The sequence below is a fragment of the Thermothielavioides terrestris genome, chromosome 2 (assembly GCF_000226115.1).
Source record: "Thermothielavioides terrestris NRRL 8126 chromosome 2, complete sequence".
Taxonomy (NCBI): domain Eukaryota; kingdom Fungi; phylum Ascomycota; class Sordariomycetes; order Sordariales; family Chaetomiaceae; genus Thermothielavioides; species Thermothielavioides terrestris.
This window is the reverse complement of record NC_016458.1, coordinates 2,982,099-3,001,267: the sequence shown is the minus strand read 5'-3', so window position 1 is coordinate 3,001,267 and position 19,169 is coordinate 2,982,099. Positions and strand designations below refer to the sequence as shown.

The 19,169-nt window shown below is 59.6% G+C and overlaps 4 protein-coding genes across 4 annotated transcripts; 1 reads left to right on the top strand and 3 right to left on the bottom strand.

Moving 5' to 3' along the window:
- Positions 1–1,471: 1,471 nt before the first annotated feature.
- On the bottom strand, positions 1,472–3,814 carry THITE_2112877 (uncharacterized protein). The gene is made up of 2 exons (XM_003651960.1): positions 3,513–3,814; positions 1,472–3,432 (listed from the first exon to the last, which is right to left on the bottom strand). Exon 2 carries the CDS (start codon positions 3,238–3,240, stop codon positions 1,699–1,701), a length of 1,542 nt encoding a protein of 513 aa, XP_003652008.1. The 5' UTR covers positions 3,241–3,432; positions 3,513–3,814; the 3' UTR covers positions 1,472–1,698.
- A 5,021-nt stretch (positions 3,815–8,835) lies between these two features.
- Positions 8,836–11,620, bottom strand: THITE_2127834 (uncharacterized protein; the record flags this gene model as incomplete). Its single annotated transcript, XM_003651959.1, has 5 exons — positions 8,836–10,069; positions 10,141–10,323; positions 10,385–11,227; positions 11,322–11,390; positions 11,535–11,620. 5 exons carry the CDS (start codon positions 11,618–11,620, stop codon positions 8,836–8,838), a joined length of 2,415 nt encoding a protein of 804 aa, XP_003652007.1.
- An 807-nt stretch (positions 11,621–12,427) lies between these two features.
- THITE_2112873 (uncharacterized protein) lies at positions 12,428–15,637 on the bottom strand. The gene is made up of 2 exons (XM_003651958.1): positions 15,581–15,637; positions 12,428–15,355 (listed from the first exon to the last, which is right to left on the bottom strand). The coding sequence occupies exon 2, from the start codon at positions 15,223–15,225 to the stop codon at positions 12,598–12,600; it is 2,628 nt and encodes an 875-aa protein (XP_003652006.1). The 5' UTR covers positions 15,226–15,355; positions 15,581–15,637; the 3' UTR covers positions 12,428–12,597.
- Positions 15,638–16,668: 1,031 nt separating this feature from the next.
- Positions 16,669–18,652, top strand: THITE_2112871 (uncharacterized protein). Its single transcript, XM_003651957.1, has 2 exons — positions 16,669–17,433; positions 17,493–18,652. The coding sequence occupies exons 1-2, from the start codon at positions 17,098–17,100 to the stop codon at positions 18,468–18,470; spliced, it is 1,314 nt and encodes a 437-aa protein (XP_003652005.1). The 5' UTR covers positions 16,669–17,097; the 3' UTR covers positions 18,471–18,652.
- The last annotated feature ends 517 nt before the right edge of the window (positions 18,653–19,169 follow it).

Below are 19,169 nucleotides of genomic sequence, written 5' to 3'. Positions count from 1 at the left end.
TCGAAACTCGGCCGGACCAAAGGAACACCACCGCCATGAACAAGACAAGAAAAAAACATAAAAGCTTGCACCCCCTTCGGTTTTCACGGAAAAAGAGGGGGAAAAGCACATCGGGGGCCAAGAGTTCATCAACCCCTAGGACACCCGCCCTCGTGGAGCAGGTTAAGCAGCTTTTGTGAGACCCTCTCGAACCTCATGAGTGTAGCTGGATCGCAGCCCTGGGCGGTAAAAAAAACCCGAGTTCTAGCAGAACCCGAGCAAGAGAATTGAAGCCGGCCCGCCCAGAGAAGCCCATGAGAGATCCAACAGAAGGGGAAACGGAAAAAGAGAACAAGAAATAGGGGGGTGAAAAACGAAACAATGATAAAATGGCCATCCCGAAATGCATGATAAACCAACCCTTCCAAGCCCAGCCGGGAGAAAACAAAAGCCATGCCCAGCCAGCCATGAAGCAAAATGAACAAGATCCCCGATGCAATCCCCTTTTTCCCGATGGTGTGCGATGGAAGCAAGCGCCAGTGCTGTATCGATCCTCCTTTTCCCAAGTCTTTTGCTTGCATTCCCCTTAATGTTGCCCCGCGCGCGTGCCCCTTGCGTGTGCGCGTATGTGCGTTTGCGTGAGTGTGCGAGTGTGTGCGAGTGTGTGCAAGTGTGTGCGCCTGTCCCCTTGACATATAACTCCCAATGTGCTGAATTTCCTCTCCTTTTTTTTTTTTTTTTCTTTTTTTGTTCTTTGTCTCCGTTGTTGAGCTGGTTGTATTCCGGTCGTACCATACCGCCATTAAAAGTAAAGAAAGAGGAGACAGTCGAAAACAAGGACTGGCGCTGTCGTACATGTCTAGGTAGAAGCGTATTTGCGAAAACGGGGGCCCGCGAAGGAACTTGAGCGACAATGTCACCGCTGTTTTGCGCGCCTGTCTGGTTCCCCCAAGGGCAAACCCACGCCTGCCCCTGATCGCCCAGCGCTTTGTTGCGTGGAACCACACTCAGCCCATGCCCAGAACTCCAATGGCTCCCGAATGACCGCAAATGAGACCCGTGCCGCTTGATATGCTCGCCTCTGGTATGATGATAACCATGTTGAACCGATGCGACGCCGTGGGCCACCATAGTTTGCCCCCCGCCCCTCTCTCGCCTCCCCTCCAGACCTTGCGCCTTGCTTGCCATGACGGTGTGCGTGCGAAAAACCAAACATGGATGGACAGCCGCCAGAGCGTTGTTCGACGAGGGAGCTCTCAAAGCCATTGTGCTCTCTCTTCCCCATGCCAGAGAGGGATGAAATAAAAAAGCCAGCTCTAGTATTTCCGATGCCCGCCGCGAAATGAGGTGCAGATGGCCGACAAAATGCAACAACCGCGAAGCCCAACAAAATCATCATAAAACAACCGGGGGAATCGTTCCTTGTCAAAGACATAAACGCCTGACCTCCAACCGTACGCCGATAAGTGCAGCGTTGAAGACGACGGTAACGCTGTGAGTGTTGACCGGCGGGTATCGTTGCTCGTTCTTGGTCACTCAGGCCGGCCGAGCGTTTGGCGCCAGATTCGAAAAGTCGGCCCTGGACAAGCGAACTGGGCACGTCCGAAAGGCCTCGACAGCCGAGGAAGAAACAGGGTGAAAAAAAACAAAAACATCGAAACATCAGCCCCTCGACATGAACTTTAATCGAGTTTTTCCGATGGATGGACAGCTGTTGGGTCAGCGGCCAAGCATATACCCCGGAAAGGCCGAGGCAGAGCCGGCCATCACCGGTCCGTTGCTGTTGTACATCCCGCCCCATGGGTTGGTGGACCCAGCAGGAGAGTTGTACATGTTGTTCATGCCGGGCCCCAGGCCGGACGACGCCGTGTATCCTCCACGGCCCATGCCGAGGCCCGGGGGCGCAGCCAGTCCAGGTGGCGGGCCGCTGGCTGTGGTGAAGCCGCTAGTTGGACCGTGGTGCATCCCGTTCGCGCTGCTCATGGCTCCCGTGCCGTTCTGTCCCTGGTTCTGGTTGGAACGAACACCAAGCGGGTTCTTGGAGAAACTCAGGCGAATACCGCCTTTGACGCTGTTATGGAGCGGTTGTCCATAAAGCTCTTTCAGTGCCTTGGTCGCAAAGCTGATATCCTCGAACTCAACGAAACACATGGGCCCGTTTGCCTTGGTCCTGAAACACAGCCGCTTGTAACCACGTTGCTTGGAGAACATGGCCTTGAGCTCCTCCTCTGACGTATCAAGAGGGAGGTTGCCAACATAGAGCGTGTTGCAGGGTGGGTTCTGATCTGCAGGGTTGGCGGGAGGGTAGTTCATCCGGTAAGACGGCTGCGGATTGTATCCCATGCCCGGGCCGGCCATCCCTGTGGGGGACATGGTATTTGCATGCGCGGAGAGGGGCGCCATTCCCGGATGGCCATAATGGGGCATCGGGGTATGACCGGGGGTGGTTGTCGGGGTGGTGTTGAGCGAAAGGCTTGCCATGCGGGAAATGGGCAGCTGGGGCACCGTCTGGCGGCGAGGAGGGCCGTTCTCGGCGAAGCCAACAGGGTCCTTCAAGAGTTCCCCGGTCTCCTCATCGTCGGCGGCATCGATGAGCGACTTGCTGGTGGCATGGGCGCCATTGGCCAGGTGATTCCCGATGGGCGACTGCGGGCCAAAGATATTCTGATAGGACGCATTGGTCTCATAGGGGGGCAAGTCTTTGTAGATGGCGCTCATGGGAGGCGTAATCTTGTCCAGCGACTGGAAAGTGCCGTTGAAGCGGGACGCTTGTCTCGACGAGGGGGCTGACGGAGCAGCGCTGGAAGCAGCCCTGATCGCGTCGCTTGAGAATCCGCTTCCGAGCGAGGTTGGGCCTGAGCCACCCAAAATCTCCACAATCATCTCGGCATCGTTGGAGATGTTGGGCTTGCCGTCCAGCATGTTCTTCGCTTCCTGGGCGCCCGCTGGGCTCTTGAACTTCAGAATGGCAGATCGGAAACCTGGATCGACGGATTGCTCGAGGGGCAAGAGCTCAACGTCCGAAAGATCCTTGGAGAACACCATCATCAAGCGCAGCGACTCTTCCGACGTGTTGGGCGGCAATTTTCGAATCAGCGCCGACGACAAGGTGGGCGTTGAGACGGGCAATGGCGCGCCGAGGGTCTTGGGAGGGTCGCGATCGAGCGAATTGGCGGCCGGGAGGGACGGTGGATAGCCCGGCTGAGAGGTGGCGGGCGCCCGGAAGGGCTGCGAGGGCGGGAGGAAGGCCGGGACGGCCATTGTGTTCTTTGATGCAGCGTTGGCTGCGGGAAACGGGCTTGTGCGGTTCGATGCCAGAGGCGCGAACGCGTTGTTGGCGTTGGCGGCCGCCGCACCTGGCGATGCACTTTGCGCGTTGCGGTCCACGTTCATTCCTCGCGATGCATATGGCCGCGCGGCGCGGGGATGGAGGCAGTTGGAGCGACGATCGCGCTGATCGAGTGGTGAGAACGAGTGGAAACGCGCAAGCGTGCGCGGCGACAACCGGTGGAGAAGCTGTCAGGTATCCGTACCGCAGGGGGGAAAATGAAAGCGAGGCTGGGGATTGCGGGACTCGAGGTGGTTGGTTTGGCGGGATTATTTGGTGGGAACGCGACAAGCGAACACCGAGTCGAGGGGGGGGGGAAATATGAGTGACGATGGAGAGCGACGCGCGCAATAATCACAAAGCGGGTGGAGGAGCGCGGGCGCAGGTACAGATTACAGCAGCGCCAGGGAGAAGACGACTGGGAACGAAAAAAAGTTGGGGGGTTGGAGAAGATTTGGTGTGGGATGAGGGGGCAGCTTTGTGCAGACAGTGGTGGCTGCAGCGGGACTTGGAAGCGATTGAGCGGGCGAGAGAATGAAAGCCCAGGGTCTCCCGTCAATGGGAAGCTTTCCAGGCTGGGAATAATACAAGGCTTACCGTTACAGCCCATACAGTCCCAGTGGGCGCTAAGAAATACTGTGTAGTTACATTACAGTGCGCACTTGCAGCCTCGTGATGTCTGCGCCCGGACGAGTCTCCGCCAGAAACGGGCCCCCGAAGGCAAATCGAGGGGTCCATACAGCACGTGTTCCAAGGCAGAAAATGCAGAGAGTCGGATTCGATTGGGAGAGCCCCATGAATCATTCCTGGATACAGAATAGAAACCTAGACGCGCTCTCAGCTACTGCTCCCTCAGTGGATGTGTGCTGCGCAGGAGTTGGCTTTTCGGAATCGGGGTAGTTGCTGAGGCGGGCACGAACTGCCGGATCGCAGCAAGCTCCGAAACCAAAATACGGAAAGAGGTGGTATGTGCTGCGTTGAAACTTACAGATACACGGCTGTATCTGCTCAATCATCCATCCGTCCTGAGCGGAATGCTCGTAACGCTGTAACCATGAACACAATCCACGCTAACCGAATCTGGTCGATTCATAGCCCAAGAAGGGTCGGAATTTGGATGGGCGGGGACGCCCCACAATGCCCAACCAATGCACGTCAAACTCTGGACATCCCGGCTTCAGCTGTTTGCCCCAGGACATCGAGTTACACGGTATCAGCCTGATCACCGCCTGCTCCTGCTCTTGCTCCTATTCAATGATAAGACTTCAGGTGTCGAGGCCGTGCCACAATACCACAATATGCCATTGCTCGCTTGGCCAGGCATGTTGCGCTGGGCAGGACATACCGTTTTGTGTCACCAGAACTCTGGCAGCAGCTGCCTCACCGGTTCTGGCGCACCCTGCGAAGGATCGGGAAAGACGCTAACTAGTGCACACTACGCAGTAGTTAGCGCAGCGCAGCAAGCGACCCCGTCCTGCGAACTGACCCCCTGTCGCTGTTTCTGATTATCGTGCTTCAAGGCTCCCGCCAAGCAGGATGCATTGTGCATCGCATCGGCCGTCTCTTCCCACCGTCTCTGGGAAGAGACGGCCGCCGCCATTCCAACACCTGACATGGAGGGGCGGAGATCGCCCGACAACAAGCGGCAGGCGTCCGGGCCGGAGGGAGAGATGTGTCCGCGACTGACCACGGCGTTAACGCGCCCTCCCTCTCGAGGGCGGCGGGGCGGGAAAGGGACTACGAGATGGATGGCGTGCTCGATGAAGCTCGACATCGACCGGTGAGGGGCTGAGATGGGTGCCTGAGAATTGCGCCAAACGGCCGTTGCTAACGCTACCCTTCCCACTCCAGCGTGCAGCAGGGGAACGACACCGGCTGCATCCGGCCCGAAATATTTGGTGCGACGAGGGGTTGCGTTCACTTTCTTGCCGCTTTGATAAAGCCTGTCGGAGCCATTCGGATTACACAGTCGTGTAGAGACTCGCGGCGCCGAGGCATTCTTTCGTTGGCGAGTTCACTCATTGCCCAAACACGCGCTCCCGAGTCTCTCCCGAAAACGCGACTGCGTCTTTGGCACCAGCACTTGCCCCACACACCCAGGCTTGCAGCGACAGTCGCACCCAGTCCACGGGCGCGGGCCCGCAGCGCTAACTACCTGTGTATGTACAGGCACGTCGGCTGGAGGGCGAAGTTTCGTCTCTTCTCCTGACGATCAGTGGGAAGGAGGATAATAACATGTCTGCTATCAAGATTGATTTGAATAGACTCCTGTCTAATCCGTACGCAAACCGGCCCAATGTATCGAGCGGTTCATCGCAATACAATGCTTGAGAAGTCTTCAGCGCGGTGTTGGCACTGCCGTAAAATGGCAGCCTGCGAGGCCCGCCCCAATGTGGGCTTTTGCGAGCCTCTGTCTGGGGCACGTCCACTGCCCCCAGGTTGCAGTAGTTTCAAGGCTCATTGTCCCGAGACTCCAGTTCGAATCAGGTACTGCCAACCAACAGACGATTGCGCTGGATCAATCCACCGCGCCAACGGCTTGGGGGAGTCTAGGTTGCGGGCAATACTCCGTACATGCAATCGACTCGTTCAACGTTCACCACCGTCCGTTCCGTTCCTGCCCTCACTTGCGGTCTAACGGACTGCACGGCCCTCCAAACCCAACCGCGTCTACACCATTGTGGTGGGTGAGGAGGAAGGCTTGATGGAATCCAACTGGGGCGGTTGGGGCTTGTTTAGCAAGATGGCTATCCTCGGCCCCTCCGCCGCTTCTATCTGCCCGGAGCGTGACACCACCCACCCAGGTTGTGGTGTGGTGGGCAGGATGCATCCCAATGCACATGCAGGATCGCTCGATCTGAAGAGAGGCCGGAAAGGGAAGGCCCGCTTAAGCAAACCGCAACCACTTCGGGCGTCTGGATGACACTGAGAAATGGCGTCGAGGGCGCTGATTCGGTGGATCTGCCTGGGGGCCGGCACACTCGTCACCTCCTCCAGCGTAGCTTTCCCGATCGAGTCCTGAAACACTCGAAGTCGCGGTGCCATCAACACCCGTTGGTCAGGCTGGGGGAAAGTGGCGCAGCTTCACAGCCTGCTCGCCGACCCGCTGTCTCTCCCCCGCTGTGCGGAAAACCTTATCGACGACGGGAGCAGATTGCTGACTGAGGGCAAGTACGAACAACAAGCGCTTAATGCCACCGTGTGCGCGTGAGTACAAGATTAATTGCCGTCATCCAGCCCAACGAGGAGGAAGAGTGGTGCGGGGGAAGGGGCGCACACAGGGACTGGAACTGAGGTGGTCGTTTGTTCGCTCGACCCGCCCACCGCCCGATGCCCGACGCCCGACGCCTCAAGCCCAAGATCACCGCCGGCGTTCGCCCAACAGAAGTTGCTCCCCTGGTCACGCGCCGGTTAGCTTTTTCGTGGGGGCCGCCGCCAGGTCACGCCAGCACATCGTGTGCTTCCAGGTCGACTTCGACGGAGCCGCGTCGTCGGAGTGGAGGAAGCCTTGGGGAACGCTGACGTGGGGTTTTGAGGCGAGCAGCGCGAACGAAATGTCTGCTGCGTAACGCGAGCATGCAGCGGCCCTACGGGCGTCGTTCGCCCGTCACGGTCCTGTGAGCGCCCTTCCTGTTGGACCCGGCAATTGCCAGCCTGCATAACCGTGCTGTTGCGCGACTCGAGCACCCCTGACGTTGATGCAGGAGCAATGCCACACTCCCCACACACACCTCTTCTTTACACAGTAATGTTGCAGGCCGGCCAAACACTGCCAAGCACCCCAAGAGAGGGTAAATTACTGCGTACAGACGGGAGGGAGCATTCTCTCTGATTTGCCAGAAGCAGCCCTATCGTCCCAGCCCGGTCCCCAGCAATCCACAAGGCGTCGATTTATGGCGCACTTCAAGTGCAAACATGATCGAACTGCGGGCGAGACTGCCGCAGATCCACCCGCAGATCCACCCTGATCACCCAACGCGGGCGTTGACACGCACAGCGCACCCTGATGCTTGTTTGGACCGCCGGCCGCGTGCTCCGTCTGGTTCCTTTTTACGCGTGCACCAGAGACCGGGAGGCGGCCCTGGTGCGAGCTTCCATGCCGAGGCCCAGAACTTTGCCGGGTACTGTTCCCTCACAGTGAACGCTGAAACGGTTTTGGCGATGGAAGCGATCTGTCCCAGAGAGGCAGCCAACCCCCACCAAACTGGCAGGCAGAGGCAAACCGAAGAAAGCTGATAGCGTACATACTTTACGCAAAACCAAACACCATCAGCATGATGCGTACAGCCCAACGATACGAGATCTTGTATCGTGTCAATTCCCCGAACCCATCACACGACCCGTAGTGTGCTCGACCCAGGTGTCCCCTGCTCTTGCAAGACCGTTCTCCGTACGCTACGCAGTACTGCGCAGTACTGTAGTAAACCGTATCCATCGGAAAGGGTCGGGCGAACAAATCAGCAAGTGGGGAAGGACTCCAGACTGGAGTTCGCGCATTGACCACTGAAGCCAAACCTTTGCGAGACAAGCTTTCGCAGATCTCTTGGTCTGGGCCTAGCTCCCCAGGTGGAGCCCTGCCCCGCCTTGTTCCCACTAAGCAATCGCCCAATCAGAGACCAGAGGTCAGAATTTCCACCCTTGAGAGCTTGGTGCGAGTGGGACCGCTGTTTCCGTCCGTTATCTCTGTGTGCCAGTGATTCCGGAGAGAAAGAACAGATTGTCCCGTTCGAGTGATTTCCCTTGCTTTTCGAGCTAGGGACAGTGGCCCTTTTTGCCGTCTTGAGGCAAGCGGCCAATCAGCGGCCGCGGCCTGGCCTGGGCGTGACATGCGTGGACAGCACGTCACATGGTCTCCACCTCTCAGGCGTCGCGTACCCGAGCTCACACACAGTGCGTTTGTTTTTCCATACACTACCGTTAAATACCGATACGGATAGTTTACCCAGACCACCGTCGCGTTTCGGCATCGTACGATGGAGTGCACACACCACCGAGTCCAAACAGAAGCGTGCACGGCTCGTGGCTGGCTGGCTGTGCCAAAGCAGCCCAGATCGACAGTGACAGCGCGAACCGGAAAAGTACACCCCAGGTAGTTACGGTGTAACTAACGTGGAAGAGAAGAGACGGCGATGAAAAGCGAAGCAAAGCAAAGTGAGGACGAGCCTCCATCTCACCCTCCGGTCTTACAACGGAACAGACGATCTTGGCCATTGACCTGAGGCACCATACCTCACAGCGCCGGAGTCAGAAGACACTGCAGCCGTCAGTGGGCAACGAGTTCCCTGATATTTCTAAACCATTTTTACCTCTCAACATGGCTCCAATTCGACAGCAGACATCTCCGAATGCGCCAGGGCGATGAGCGCTGCAAGATAACCATCATGCATTCAGTCGCGATAAGTCAACAACAGCACACGTTCCCTACTCCGTACGCCCAGCCAGCAGCATTCTTACTTGTCTTCCAACCCCGCCCTCTTGCGACATAGCAGAAGTCAGATGAGGCCTCCTTCGCCTCCGTCAGAAGAGTCTCAGAAGTTCCCGTCGCCCTGCCCCCAGTTCGTGGTCATGGCCGTCCACAAGTCATTCGGCACGGCAGCGGGATCGACCTCGGCCTGCGCCGCCGCGCCCTCCGCGCCGGCGGGCTGACCCTCCGCGGCCGCAAACGCGCTGGCCACCACGTTGCTCGTGAACGTCTCGTCCCAGTAGGGGATGTACGTCTCCAGGCTGCCGTCTATCATCGGGCAGCCGCTGATGGAAGGGTCGTGATGGCCCGGCGGCGGCATGGGATGCGGCGGCGGCGGAGCGGCCAGCATCGCCGCCTCGGCGGCCTCCCGCTCCCGCCGCTCGCGCGCCTCCAGCCGGGCGACCCGCCGCACGTACTTCTGCCGCACCATGTCCAGCACGACCTTGCTCGCGGCGAGCGCATCCATGCCCCGTCTGCTCTTAGGCGGCTGCTGCTGCTGCTGCTGCTGCTGCTGCTGCTGCTGCTGACTAGCACTCCCATCATTCCCCGCGCCGGCCGTGGCGGCGGCCAACCGCTCCTTGATCTCCGCCAGGGCATACCCCTCCCCGCCCATGTCGCAGAAGCGGGCGATGTACTCGTCGAAGCGGATGCGCGCGCGCGCCGCGCGGTCGTCCCACTCCGGGCAGAGGGTGAGGGAGAAGGACATGCGGAAGCCGAGGATGACGGACAGGATCAGGGCGCTCCACTCGTTGCCGATGAAGGAGTTCACCACGGCCGGGTCGAGGCCCACGAGGTAGTCGTAGAGCGCGTGCAGGGAGGGGATGACGGCGCGCAGGCGGAGCGGGTCGGCCCGGAAGGACGAGGCCGCGTCCGTCGGCGGCAGCTTGACCGAGGGCAGCTTGAGGAGCGGCGCGCCCGAGAGGAAGACGCGCGTGAAGAGGAGGGCGATGCGGATGGTCGGCGTGCTGGCGATGTCTACGTTCGGGTGAGGGTGGGGGCCCATCGTGGTGGTGGCGGTGGTGGCGGCAGTGGTGCTCGTGGCGTTGATGCGCGCCTCCCACTCGTCCAGCTGCGTCTCCATGCCGCGCAGCATCAGGCTGATCTGGTACTCGCTCTGCGAGCGGCCGCGCTGGGTGCGCCGCAGGTCGTTGGTCTCCTCGACGAGGCGCTGCAGGCGCACCCGCCACGCCAGCACGTGGTCGCCGTGCAGCGGGCTGTGGCGCTGCAGGAGGTCGCTGCACCACGCCGTGTACTCGGTGTAGGTCAGCGACGGGGTGCGACTCCAGGCGGCGGCGTAGCTTGCGGAGCAGCGAGTTAGTGAAGGCAGTTGATAGCTGGTTAAGAAGGGGGGGGGGGTGGGGCGGCCTACGATGAGACTAGGAAAAAGCTGGCGAGATAGAGCCGGATCTGGTCGAGCCGCTCGGGGGAGGGCGGGACTTCCATCGAGTCGGTGCCCGGGTCCACGTCAAGCTCTAGATCGTTGACGATGTCGACAACCATTCCAATGTACTGCCGCGATTGCCTATTCCTCGGCCGGAGATGGAACGGATACCTGGGAAAAGAATCAGCCGGGATACCGACCAAGACGCCAAGCCGAAAGCGTCAAAACTCACCAGGCAATGTACACCACCAGCCCCTGAAGCAGCTCCAGGGTCCTCTCGCCGCCCGCCACAAACTTCAGGCCCAGCACTTTCCTGAACTCCTCGTCATACAGGCTGCGCCCCTGCAGCATGCGGCTGCCGCTCGCGGCCGCCAGCACGGCCAGCAGGACGAAGGGGCGCTCGCGCGCCATGCCCTCGACCGTGTCATCCTCGCTCACCACGACGCAGTGGAAGTGCGTCAGCATGTCCTCCCGGAACGTCGCCAGCAGCTGCCGTGCCGAGTCCAGGTTGAACTGCGGCTGCAGGCGCAGGCTGGCCAGCGTCCGCGACTTTCCCGCCTTACTGCCTGCTCCTCCCTTGCCCTCGCCCTCCGCCTGCCCCTGCCCCTGCCCTTGAGCATCAGCAGCAGCAGCGACGGCGGCGGCGGCGGCGGCGACGGGAGCAACACTGCTCGGCGGCGTCGCCAGCGCGGACGCGCCCACCGGCAGCGAGGAGTCGTGCGAGAGCACCGAGCCGGGCGCCGAGACCTGGTCGAGCCAGTCGTAGTCTAGGTCCATTTGCTGCTGAGGATGCTGCTGCTGCTGGTCGTCGAAGTCGTCGAACTCCCTCCGGTCCTGGTCCCCATCCCCGTCGTCCTCGCCCTCCGATACGTGCGGCACCAGCATGCCGATGGCCTTGTCGTGGGTCAGGCGCAGGGACTCGAGCGAGTCGGCTATGTCGTCGTCGGCGGCCATGGGGATGTCGATGGTAAAGGTCTTGGAGGGGCCGGGCGGGGGAGGGTAATGCGGGGGCGCGTGTGCGGCAGAGGAGGTGGTGCTGCTGGTGGAGGCGGTGGCTGCTGTTGCTGGGTTTGGGCTTGGGGGGCGGGTTAATAAGGGGGGGTTGTAAAGGAGGGGGGAGGTGGAATGGATGGAGGGGGGGACGGTTTGTTTGGATGTTGCCTTCTTACCGCTTCTGCCTGGGCCGTCGGGTCCGCGGGCCTGTCTTGAAGATGCACTCCCGCTTGGAATCAAGACATCTATGTTTCGAGAGCGAAATCAGTCGGGGACAGGCCAGGGCAGCGCTGAGTGGCGAGAAAACGGGAAAGGCAGGAAACGGGCACCGGTGGCCGGTGGCACGCCTTTTAGCGAGAGACGACGGGGGGCAGGGCAGCGCAGCTAACGATATTGACTGCTGCGACGGCCCAGTTACCTCTTGCAGATTCCCAACTCCGTGCTCGCCTGACACTTCACCTTGGCGGCCCGACATGCTTCGCAAGCGTTGGTGATGCGTGGGGCCCGTGGGGCCGGCGCTGGGCCTGGAGTTTGCCCTGGGGCCGCTGTCTGGACTCGAACCTCTATGGAATCCATGTTCCGCACAAGCAGTTGGGAACGAGAATGGTCCAAGAATGGTGCAGCGCGCGGTTGGCGAATGTCGGGAACCTGCCGAGGGAGGACGGCGTTCAGCTCAAACGGGTGGTGTGTTGCCGTTTTTGCTCATCCGAGCCGCCTCGGCGATAGCCAAGTAGAGAGATGGCGTTGCCGGGGCGGATCCGGCGGGCGGAGGAGTGGGAGCGGGGCCTCTTGGCCCCGAGAGGCCACGGAAGTTAACGTCAAAAACGTCAAAAGGTGGGGGCCGACTCTTCGGGTGCCCGCCGAAACTTCCCAATTCAGCAGGCAGGGGAACAAAAGGGGATAACACGGGGTAAGAGCAATCCAGAACCTGATATCTGCACGTCGCAGCACCATCAGTGCCCACTTGAATTCATGGCTTGCAAGAAAACTGTCGAGTGCATCACTCTTCTCTCCATTGTGCACTCCGGGCGAAGATGGACGGCAATCGTGAAACCTGCAAAGAAGCATCATAGTCCCTAAACCAAGGCAAATTATGAGTGATATTGTTGACATCCTCCCCGTTTCCTCATTCTCATTATCATGATGGGAGCTTTTATCATTTGAAAGGTCTAGGGTCTAGCCTCTGTGCCAAAACCCTTCCTCACTCATCCCGCTGCAGCAAAACGGAACCCAGGCGACCCAAAAGCTGGGGAGAAGAGAAAGAAAGAAAAGAAAGAAAGAAAGAAAGAAAAGCGGCGCAGAACGAAAGCAACGAGAAGTCATATATCCCACCAGCCTGCCCTGGACGAAGCAGCATGTCCTCCGCAGTTCGTGATGCGTCATGGGAAACGCGGCCCGACCCGCCATTCCGCCCTTCCAAACACCGAGGCTAACCCTTAACGCAACCTCTCCTCACATCCCGCAGAGATTGCCCTCCTCGGCGCACCTCACCACCTCGCAAAGCGCCCTCATCAACACAGGCTCGATTCCCTCGCCCACCTCGCCATCCGACGATGCGTCGCCAACCGGCAGACTCGGGGTCGACTCATCATCGCCACCAGCAAACGTCTTCTTACTTCCGCAGGGAGATCGAGGACCAGCCGCAGTCATGGTCTTAACCAGCAGGCCAACACACCTCCCCAGCCCGGCCTGGATTTCCCTCATCGCCGCCGACCCCGATCCGGACCCCTCGGGGCTGTTCCCGACCCCAGCGCTGCGCGAGCTGGACCGCGGAGGGAGGAAGACCGAATCCTGAAGCGCGTGGCTACTGCCCTCTGCGCTGCCCGTCCGCCGGCTCAGCCCGCTGAGCCCCCTGCCGTTGGGCGACAAACCTCCGAAATACGGAGACTGGAACTGTCGATGATGACGGTGCTGGTACGCCGCCGCGGCGGACATAGGGTCGTCCATGCCCAACAGAGTGGCGGCCTTCTGCGGCACCTTGAGGTTGCGCGCCGAGTCGTCGCCAGGTCCCTGCTGGTGGCTTGACTTTGGCGGGATGACCGGCGTCTGCGGTAGGGTAGTGGCGGAGCAGAGTGAGCTGATGTAGTTGTAGGCGAGTAGGTGTGCGTAGAGGGCGTCGCACTGGTAGTCGGAGGCTGAGGGGAAGATATTCTTGATTGGGGCCCAGACTGGCGTCAACGGTGCTCCCGAGGCGAGAGTAGGCATGGATAGGTCGAAGTTGGGCGGTTGGGAGCTCCGAGGGAGTGCGTAGGGCTGAGGCGGCAGCTGCGGTTGATGGTGCTGGTAATGCTTGCAGCTGCGCCGAGCGTGGCCTAGCCAGCTCATGTTCCATCGTTTCGAGGGCCTCGCATTGTGGGAAGCTGAGGAATAGAAGGCATCGTTGATTGTGTTCCTTAGATTGCGGGCCAGGTTTGCTTGGTGCTTTACCTTTTTGGCGTAGGCTCGGATCGTCTCGATTGAAAGACTGGAGGTAAGGAGCATCGTCTCAGGGAAGCAGGATATCGACACCCGTAGTGACTCAATTACTTCCGGAGGCGGTGGAATCCCGGGAGAAGGGACGCGTGAAGTGCATACTGTGACACTCTGCGACGATGCCAGCGTGTCGGCACTGACATCGAACCTGCGGCGCAAGTCGGGCAGTGGGGGTTTGCGAGCCGCCGTAGGTTCCTCAGCGACTGTGTTGGCGCTGGATTCTTCTCCGCGATCAAGGATTTTGCCCCCGTGAACCGCCGCGGAAGGCACATTACGAACAGGGACATCATTGCGGGTTTCGTCCCTGATGGGCTGGTTCGTGGAGGCGGGCCCGGATGCGTCAATGACCGTTCGGCCGTTAGCCGTTGAGAGCAAGTGAATGACGGGTTCGCCCTGCAAGCCTCCACAATGCGCGCCCTGCCGGTGCCGCTCGATGGTGGGCGGGACCGCTGCCAGCGTTTCCTGGGGATCTGACGCTACAGACACCGAGTCCGCACCACGCGCTCTCCTCATGGTGGACAAGGCCCGTTTGAGGCCAGGCGGCGCCGGTGGGATGTCGATAATCCGCGGCTTTTCCAGCTGCGCATGGCTCGGGGGCAAGTGCGGCCGTGAATCGCTGCCGTCATAATCGTCGTGAACCGTAGGGCATTCAGCCTCGTTAGTGGCCGAACCACGCTGTGCAGCCATGCCGCTGTCGTCGTTATCAACGTTGAGGATGGTTTGGGGAGGATCAGAAATCGAAGTCCTCCCAGTGTAAACGGAGCTAACTTGATCCCCGGACGACTCTTCTTCGGCCTCGTACCAGGTGCCATGTGAGCTGCTGTCACGGTTTGAGGAGCATGGCGAGAGCACGGGCGTGGTGGGTGAAAGATTCTGGGAAAACAAGGAAGAGCAGCGGCCAGAAAGCGACGTGGCCGCTGTAGCACCCGACTGCTGTCGAGTTCGGATGGAAAGGGGCCCCATTCCTAGCAACATCACACTGGATGAGTCTGGTGGTCCGGTTTTTGCCTCCGGTTGCATGCCATCGTCATGCGGCGGCACGCAGGGTGTTGCTCCATCCCTCACGAGAGCACGCTGGTCAGGCCGATTCATGGGGAGTTGTGCCGGATAGCTTGGTCGGTACGGAAGAATCGGCCGTGGAAAGGAGGGCCCCACTTCGAATTCGGGCGCAGCGAGGCCGGCACAGGGGCAGCCGGCGGTCATGTCTTTGGACGTGAAGATCGCTTCCGAGGCATCTAGGTCTCGTACGAGAAGCTCGGGTAGGTTGCAGTCAACCATGAGCGGTCCCTCATCCATCTCATCGCTGAGGGAGCAGAGCGATGTGGAGGTCGACATAGCAGGCCAGGTGGACAAGGACAGCATCAGAGTAGCAGGGATCGCATGCTCGAAAGGGTCCAAGCCGATCGGCGTGGCGTATACCCCTGCGCAGATCGCGCCAGAGCGGCGCCCTTGCCGAGACTTGGCCTCCCCAGCCTCGAGAAGCGAGATCTCGTGTAACCGAGCGCTTGAGTATTGGCTCCAAATGCGGCCGTCGGAGAGTAAAGGTGAGAGAGCAGAGCGTGAATGGCCTTTGTTGCTTTGGTCATCTCGGGCCAACGATGTGGTCATGCAGCGGCAAGGGGCGGAGGCACCTGGAGGTTGGAAGACGGGGTGTATAAGTGTCCCCGTCTCCCTAGCCTCCCATTAGGGGAAAGGCAGGGGGTTTTCGGGGGATACGACGTGGTCGACCTCGTGATACCTGGGTTTGTCAGTGCTGTGGCGCCGATAAGGAGGGTGGCCGCGCTGCTCTACAGTCCGTGCCCCGTGTAGTTACAGCGCAAACAGCAAAAGAAGGAAGAGGCCTGGCCGGGACTGGCAATCAGGGCGAGAGAAGAGGTCCGACTTGGCTGCACCTCAACAGCACTAGTGTAGTAGGTGGGTGGGGAAGGCACCCGGATCACGGCAGGCCAGGACGATCACTGACCTGCAGATTCGTCAGGCACAACACCCGTCACCGGCTCGCCATTCTTCCTCTGGGGCCGCCGTTTCTGGCCGCAGAAGCCGCGAAACACGATCACTGCAGCTTGTGGCAGGTGAAATCCTGGGGATAACGTCGCGTTCTGTGGCGGGCGGGCCTCGTGTCGAGAGGGTCAGTGATCAGAGACGCGGATAGGTGCATGCCGCTCGACTTACCTGCAGATGAACCACAATGAACCCCTGTGGAGGTTCTGGGCCGCGATCGCCGGCGGTCCAAGCCACCCCACAAGGACGGCGAGCTTGGAGTCGGTGGCGGACAGAGATCTATCCGATTCGCTGTTCCGATCCCTTGCGCGGGCATGGAGCTAATGTACCGAGCGTACAAAGGAGCAGACCCCCCATGGCCAAGTCCGAGATCTGATCTGTCGAAGTGGCAGCCCTCATGGTAAACTTCTCATGGTAGCTAGCTGGATCTGCGGCAAGCCGTGGTCGAACGACTGCCCCAGTCGCCCGAGGCAGTTCCCGAGAATGGCGAGGACTTGAATGGGCTAGAAGGTGCATCCCGATGTGGCTGTTTGAAGTTCTAGGGACGTCTTGACCTTAGTGCGGCATCATTTCCCGGCATGGAGGCACACACCATGCGGAACACGTCCAGCAGGCGGCCATGATCATCGCAGGGAAAAAGCATAACAAGACATCAGAGTTTGACGTTCTCAATGACGGGAAGGGAAGAAAATCTGTGATCACGCCTGCCACCCAGCCCAACCACGTGCCAGGGGCTACCGATTGCACAATACTCTGTACACTATGGATTTGCCTTCCATTTGGTGTACTGTGATAGTTAGCTGTGCGAGAGTGGACATGGAGAAAACTCCAGGTCAGCGAGCCGATTGTGGTCGTCTAACTTGCCAGGTTCGGATCCACTTGCAGCTGGTGGGGATTGGAGCTTCCCGCAGGGATGCCAAGCAGTCAGTTGCCTTGCGGCTGAGATCGAACATCGCAGCCTCCCGAGCGGACCCACTCGGCGTCAAAGCTTTGTGTGACCAATCAGCAGCACTGGCCCGTGTGGAAAAAGGAAAGAGCTACTTCGTTTTCCCAAAAATTTCAGCGTATGAAGCAAGTCGCGGTTGCGACCTAGCACAACTCGATTCCTCCGTGGTTCCTCCAGCAGTCACAGGAATTCCGTCACTCGCTTCCGTCATTCCTATCACTCCCGCGCCCGTTGCCCACACGCTCCCCCTTGCGTGCACCGTCCCGTCAAGGGGCGACCTGTCTCACAGCGACACCGGTGGAACCCTCTGCACCTGTCGGCCGGAATTTGACTTTGGGGGCGCCAACTGCTTTTGGTGTCACGTTGTCACAGCCGTCACGCCTGAGCGACGCACAAGATTCAGCGGAGCGCGACTTGCTCCTACGATTGGCCGGAGCTGTGTTCGTTCGTTGAATCAGCCAGCAGCTATCTTCTCTGTGCTAGCCACAATACCCAAGGGACAGTCGGAGTGGCAGAAGACTAAGGCAGCCACGATGCTCTCGGAGGAGTTCTTCTCAACTATCTGCGGGGGCCCGCTATCCTCCAACACGGCCATTGCCAAAGATGTCGGCATATATTGCCACACGCTCAGTCCCGCGTACTCGGTCAAGTCGACCTTCAAGAATAGCTCGAGTTCAGTGAACAGTCTCGGCGTCAGCGAGACCCACGTGTTCGCTGCCCAGCATGAGAAGGCGTATGTGCACGTCTACTCCAGGCTCCGTGGCAATCAGGAAGCGTTTGTCCCCTTTCCCGAGCGGATAAGGTGCTTGACGCTGGCCGGCGATGTCGTCGTCGTGGGCACAACAGAAGGCCGTCTAATGCTTTGGGAGGTGAGAGGCAGACCCGCTTTCGCAGTCTCGGCCCCCCCGACCACTAACAGGGCCCACAGACATGCACTGGCCGACTAGTGTCAACGCCAGCCCGCCACGTCCAGGCAGTGTCCTGCCTTGCTGCCACGCCCTACCATGTCCTCTCAGGATCTGACGACTCGAATATCCACGTGTGGTCTCTGCCTCAACTGCTCGAGCTGGACTCGGCTGGCGAGCACGAGCCACAACGGAGCCTCTCTCACCACAGGGCTGCCGTCACGGGTCTCGCGGCCAGCCCGAGCACCAGCAGCGAGACGAATTTCTGTGTGTCGGCGAGTAAGGATAAGTCCTGCGTCATCTGGAACTACCAGACCGGAGATGCGTTGCGCACTGTACTCTTCCCCAGCCCCCCTCTTTGTCTGTCCCTCGACCCATCCGCCAGGGCCATCTGTGTTTCCTGCGAGGATGGTTCGCTCTACGTGACAGAGGTGTTTGCCGAGAAGCCTCTCCTTGGGGCTGGAGCTGAAGATCTGTCGGCAACCGTTCCGGTCTCCTCGCCGTTTGGCGCGACGCAACCCGACGTTGGGCCGGCTTCCTGTCTTAGCTTGAGCTACGATGGCACTGTGCTACTGACCGGGCACCCGAGAGGCCAGATATTGAGATGGAACATTGCAGAAAACAAGTCGCCCGTCGAGTTGGCCAATCTCAACGCCGCCGTCACCAATATCGCCTTTGTTTCGCCGTTTCCAACAGGCAGGCCTACGAAAACTGTGAACATCGTCAAGCCTGGCCTGGCCAAGGGGGCGTACGCTTTCAACAGCCAATTCGATGCCGGTTTGATGCCGGAAACCAGATTCGACTCGCTGCTTAACACCAGAGGCTTTTCGCAAGAAGCGGTGGAAAGCGCGATTACAGCCTTTTACCAACCAGCAACCGAATCAGCTGGCGACCAAGATTTGCAGAGGCAAAATGAAGAGTTGTGGGAGATAATCAGAGAGCAAAGAGCGCTCCAGAAGCGAACGCTGCAACGCTATGCTGAAACGAAGTCCAGTCGCTGAGTGGCAGGGACTGCAAGACCTGCTGTCAACCGGTGGGGGCGCTTCCAGGACGCATGGCTCCATGCTGGGATGCCCAAATAGAGTCGTGTGATTGTTTGCCGTACATGTTCAGAGCTTCCCGAACATCCGGTACGCGCTGTCCTGCTTGTCCCCCGTTCCCGCTATTGCTCAGTGGTACCTGTGCATGTGCAAGGGGAACAATCGCCCGAAGACTAAGCCTGCGTGTGTCCTTCGCCGACTCGGCCGCAAGATCCGTTATGAGCAGCGGCAGCCTTCCTCGCGAGTCTGGTCAGTATCAGTATCAGTTCGCCAGGTGGCAAGTCTCCGCGAATCTCCGTGAACTTGGATATCAGAGGACATAGCATGACGCCATTCTCGCCTGGTTCGAGTTCACTGCTTCGGACCAGACTAAGGCGACATTCTGATCGCTTTCCAGACTGTCAGCCAGACCACCCTGCGAAGTCCTCGTTGCTTGATGCTCCTTGCTTGTTCCCGGAGGCTCAACCCACATTTTGGCCAGTGACTACGCCGACCAGGATCTGGCGGGGAGCTAAACCCTTGCCAACAAAACAAAAGATCACAGAATCTTGGAGGCTCCCCCCGGGAGCGGCACAACCAAGGAAAGCCGTCGGCTTTTTGACTCGAGGATCTTCGCCGGGGGGTCAATCGATGAATTGAACGATGTCTAGTGCCGCGAAC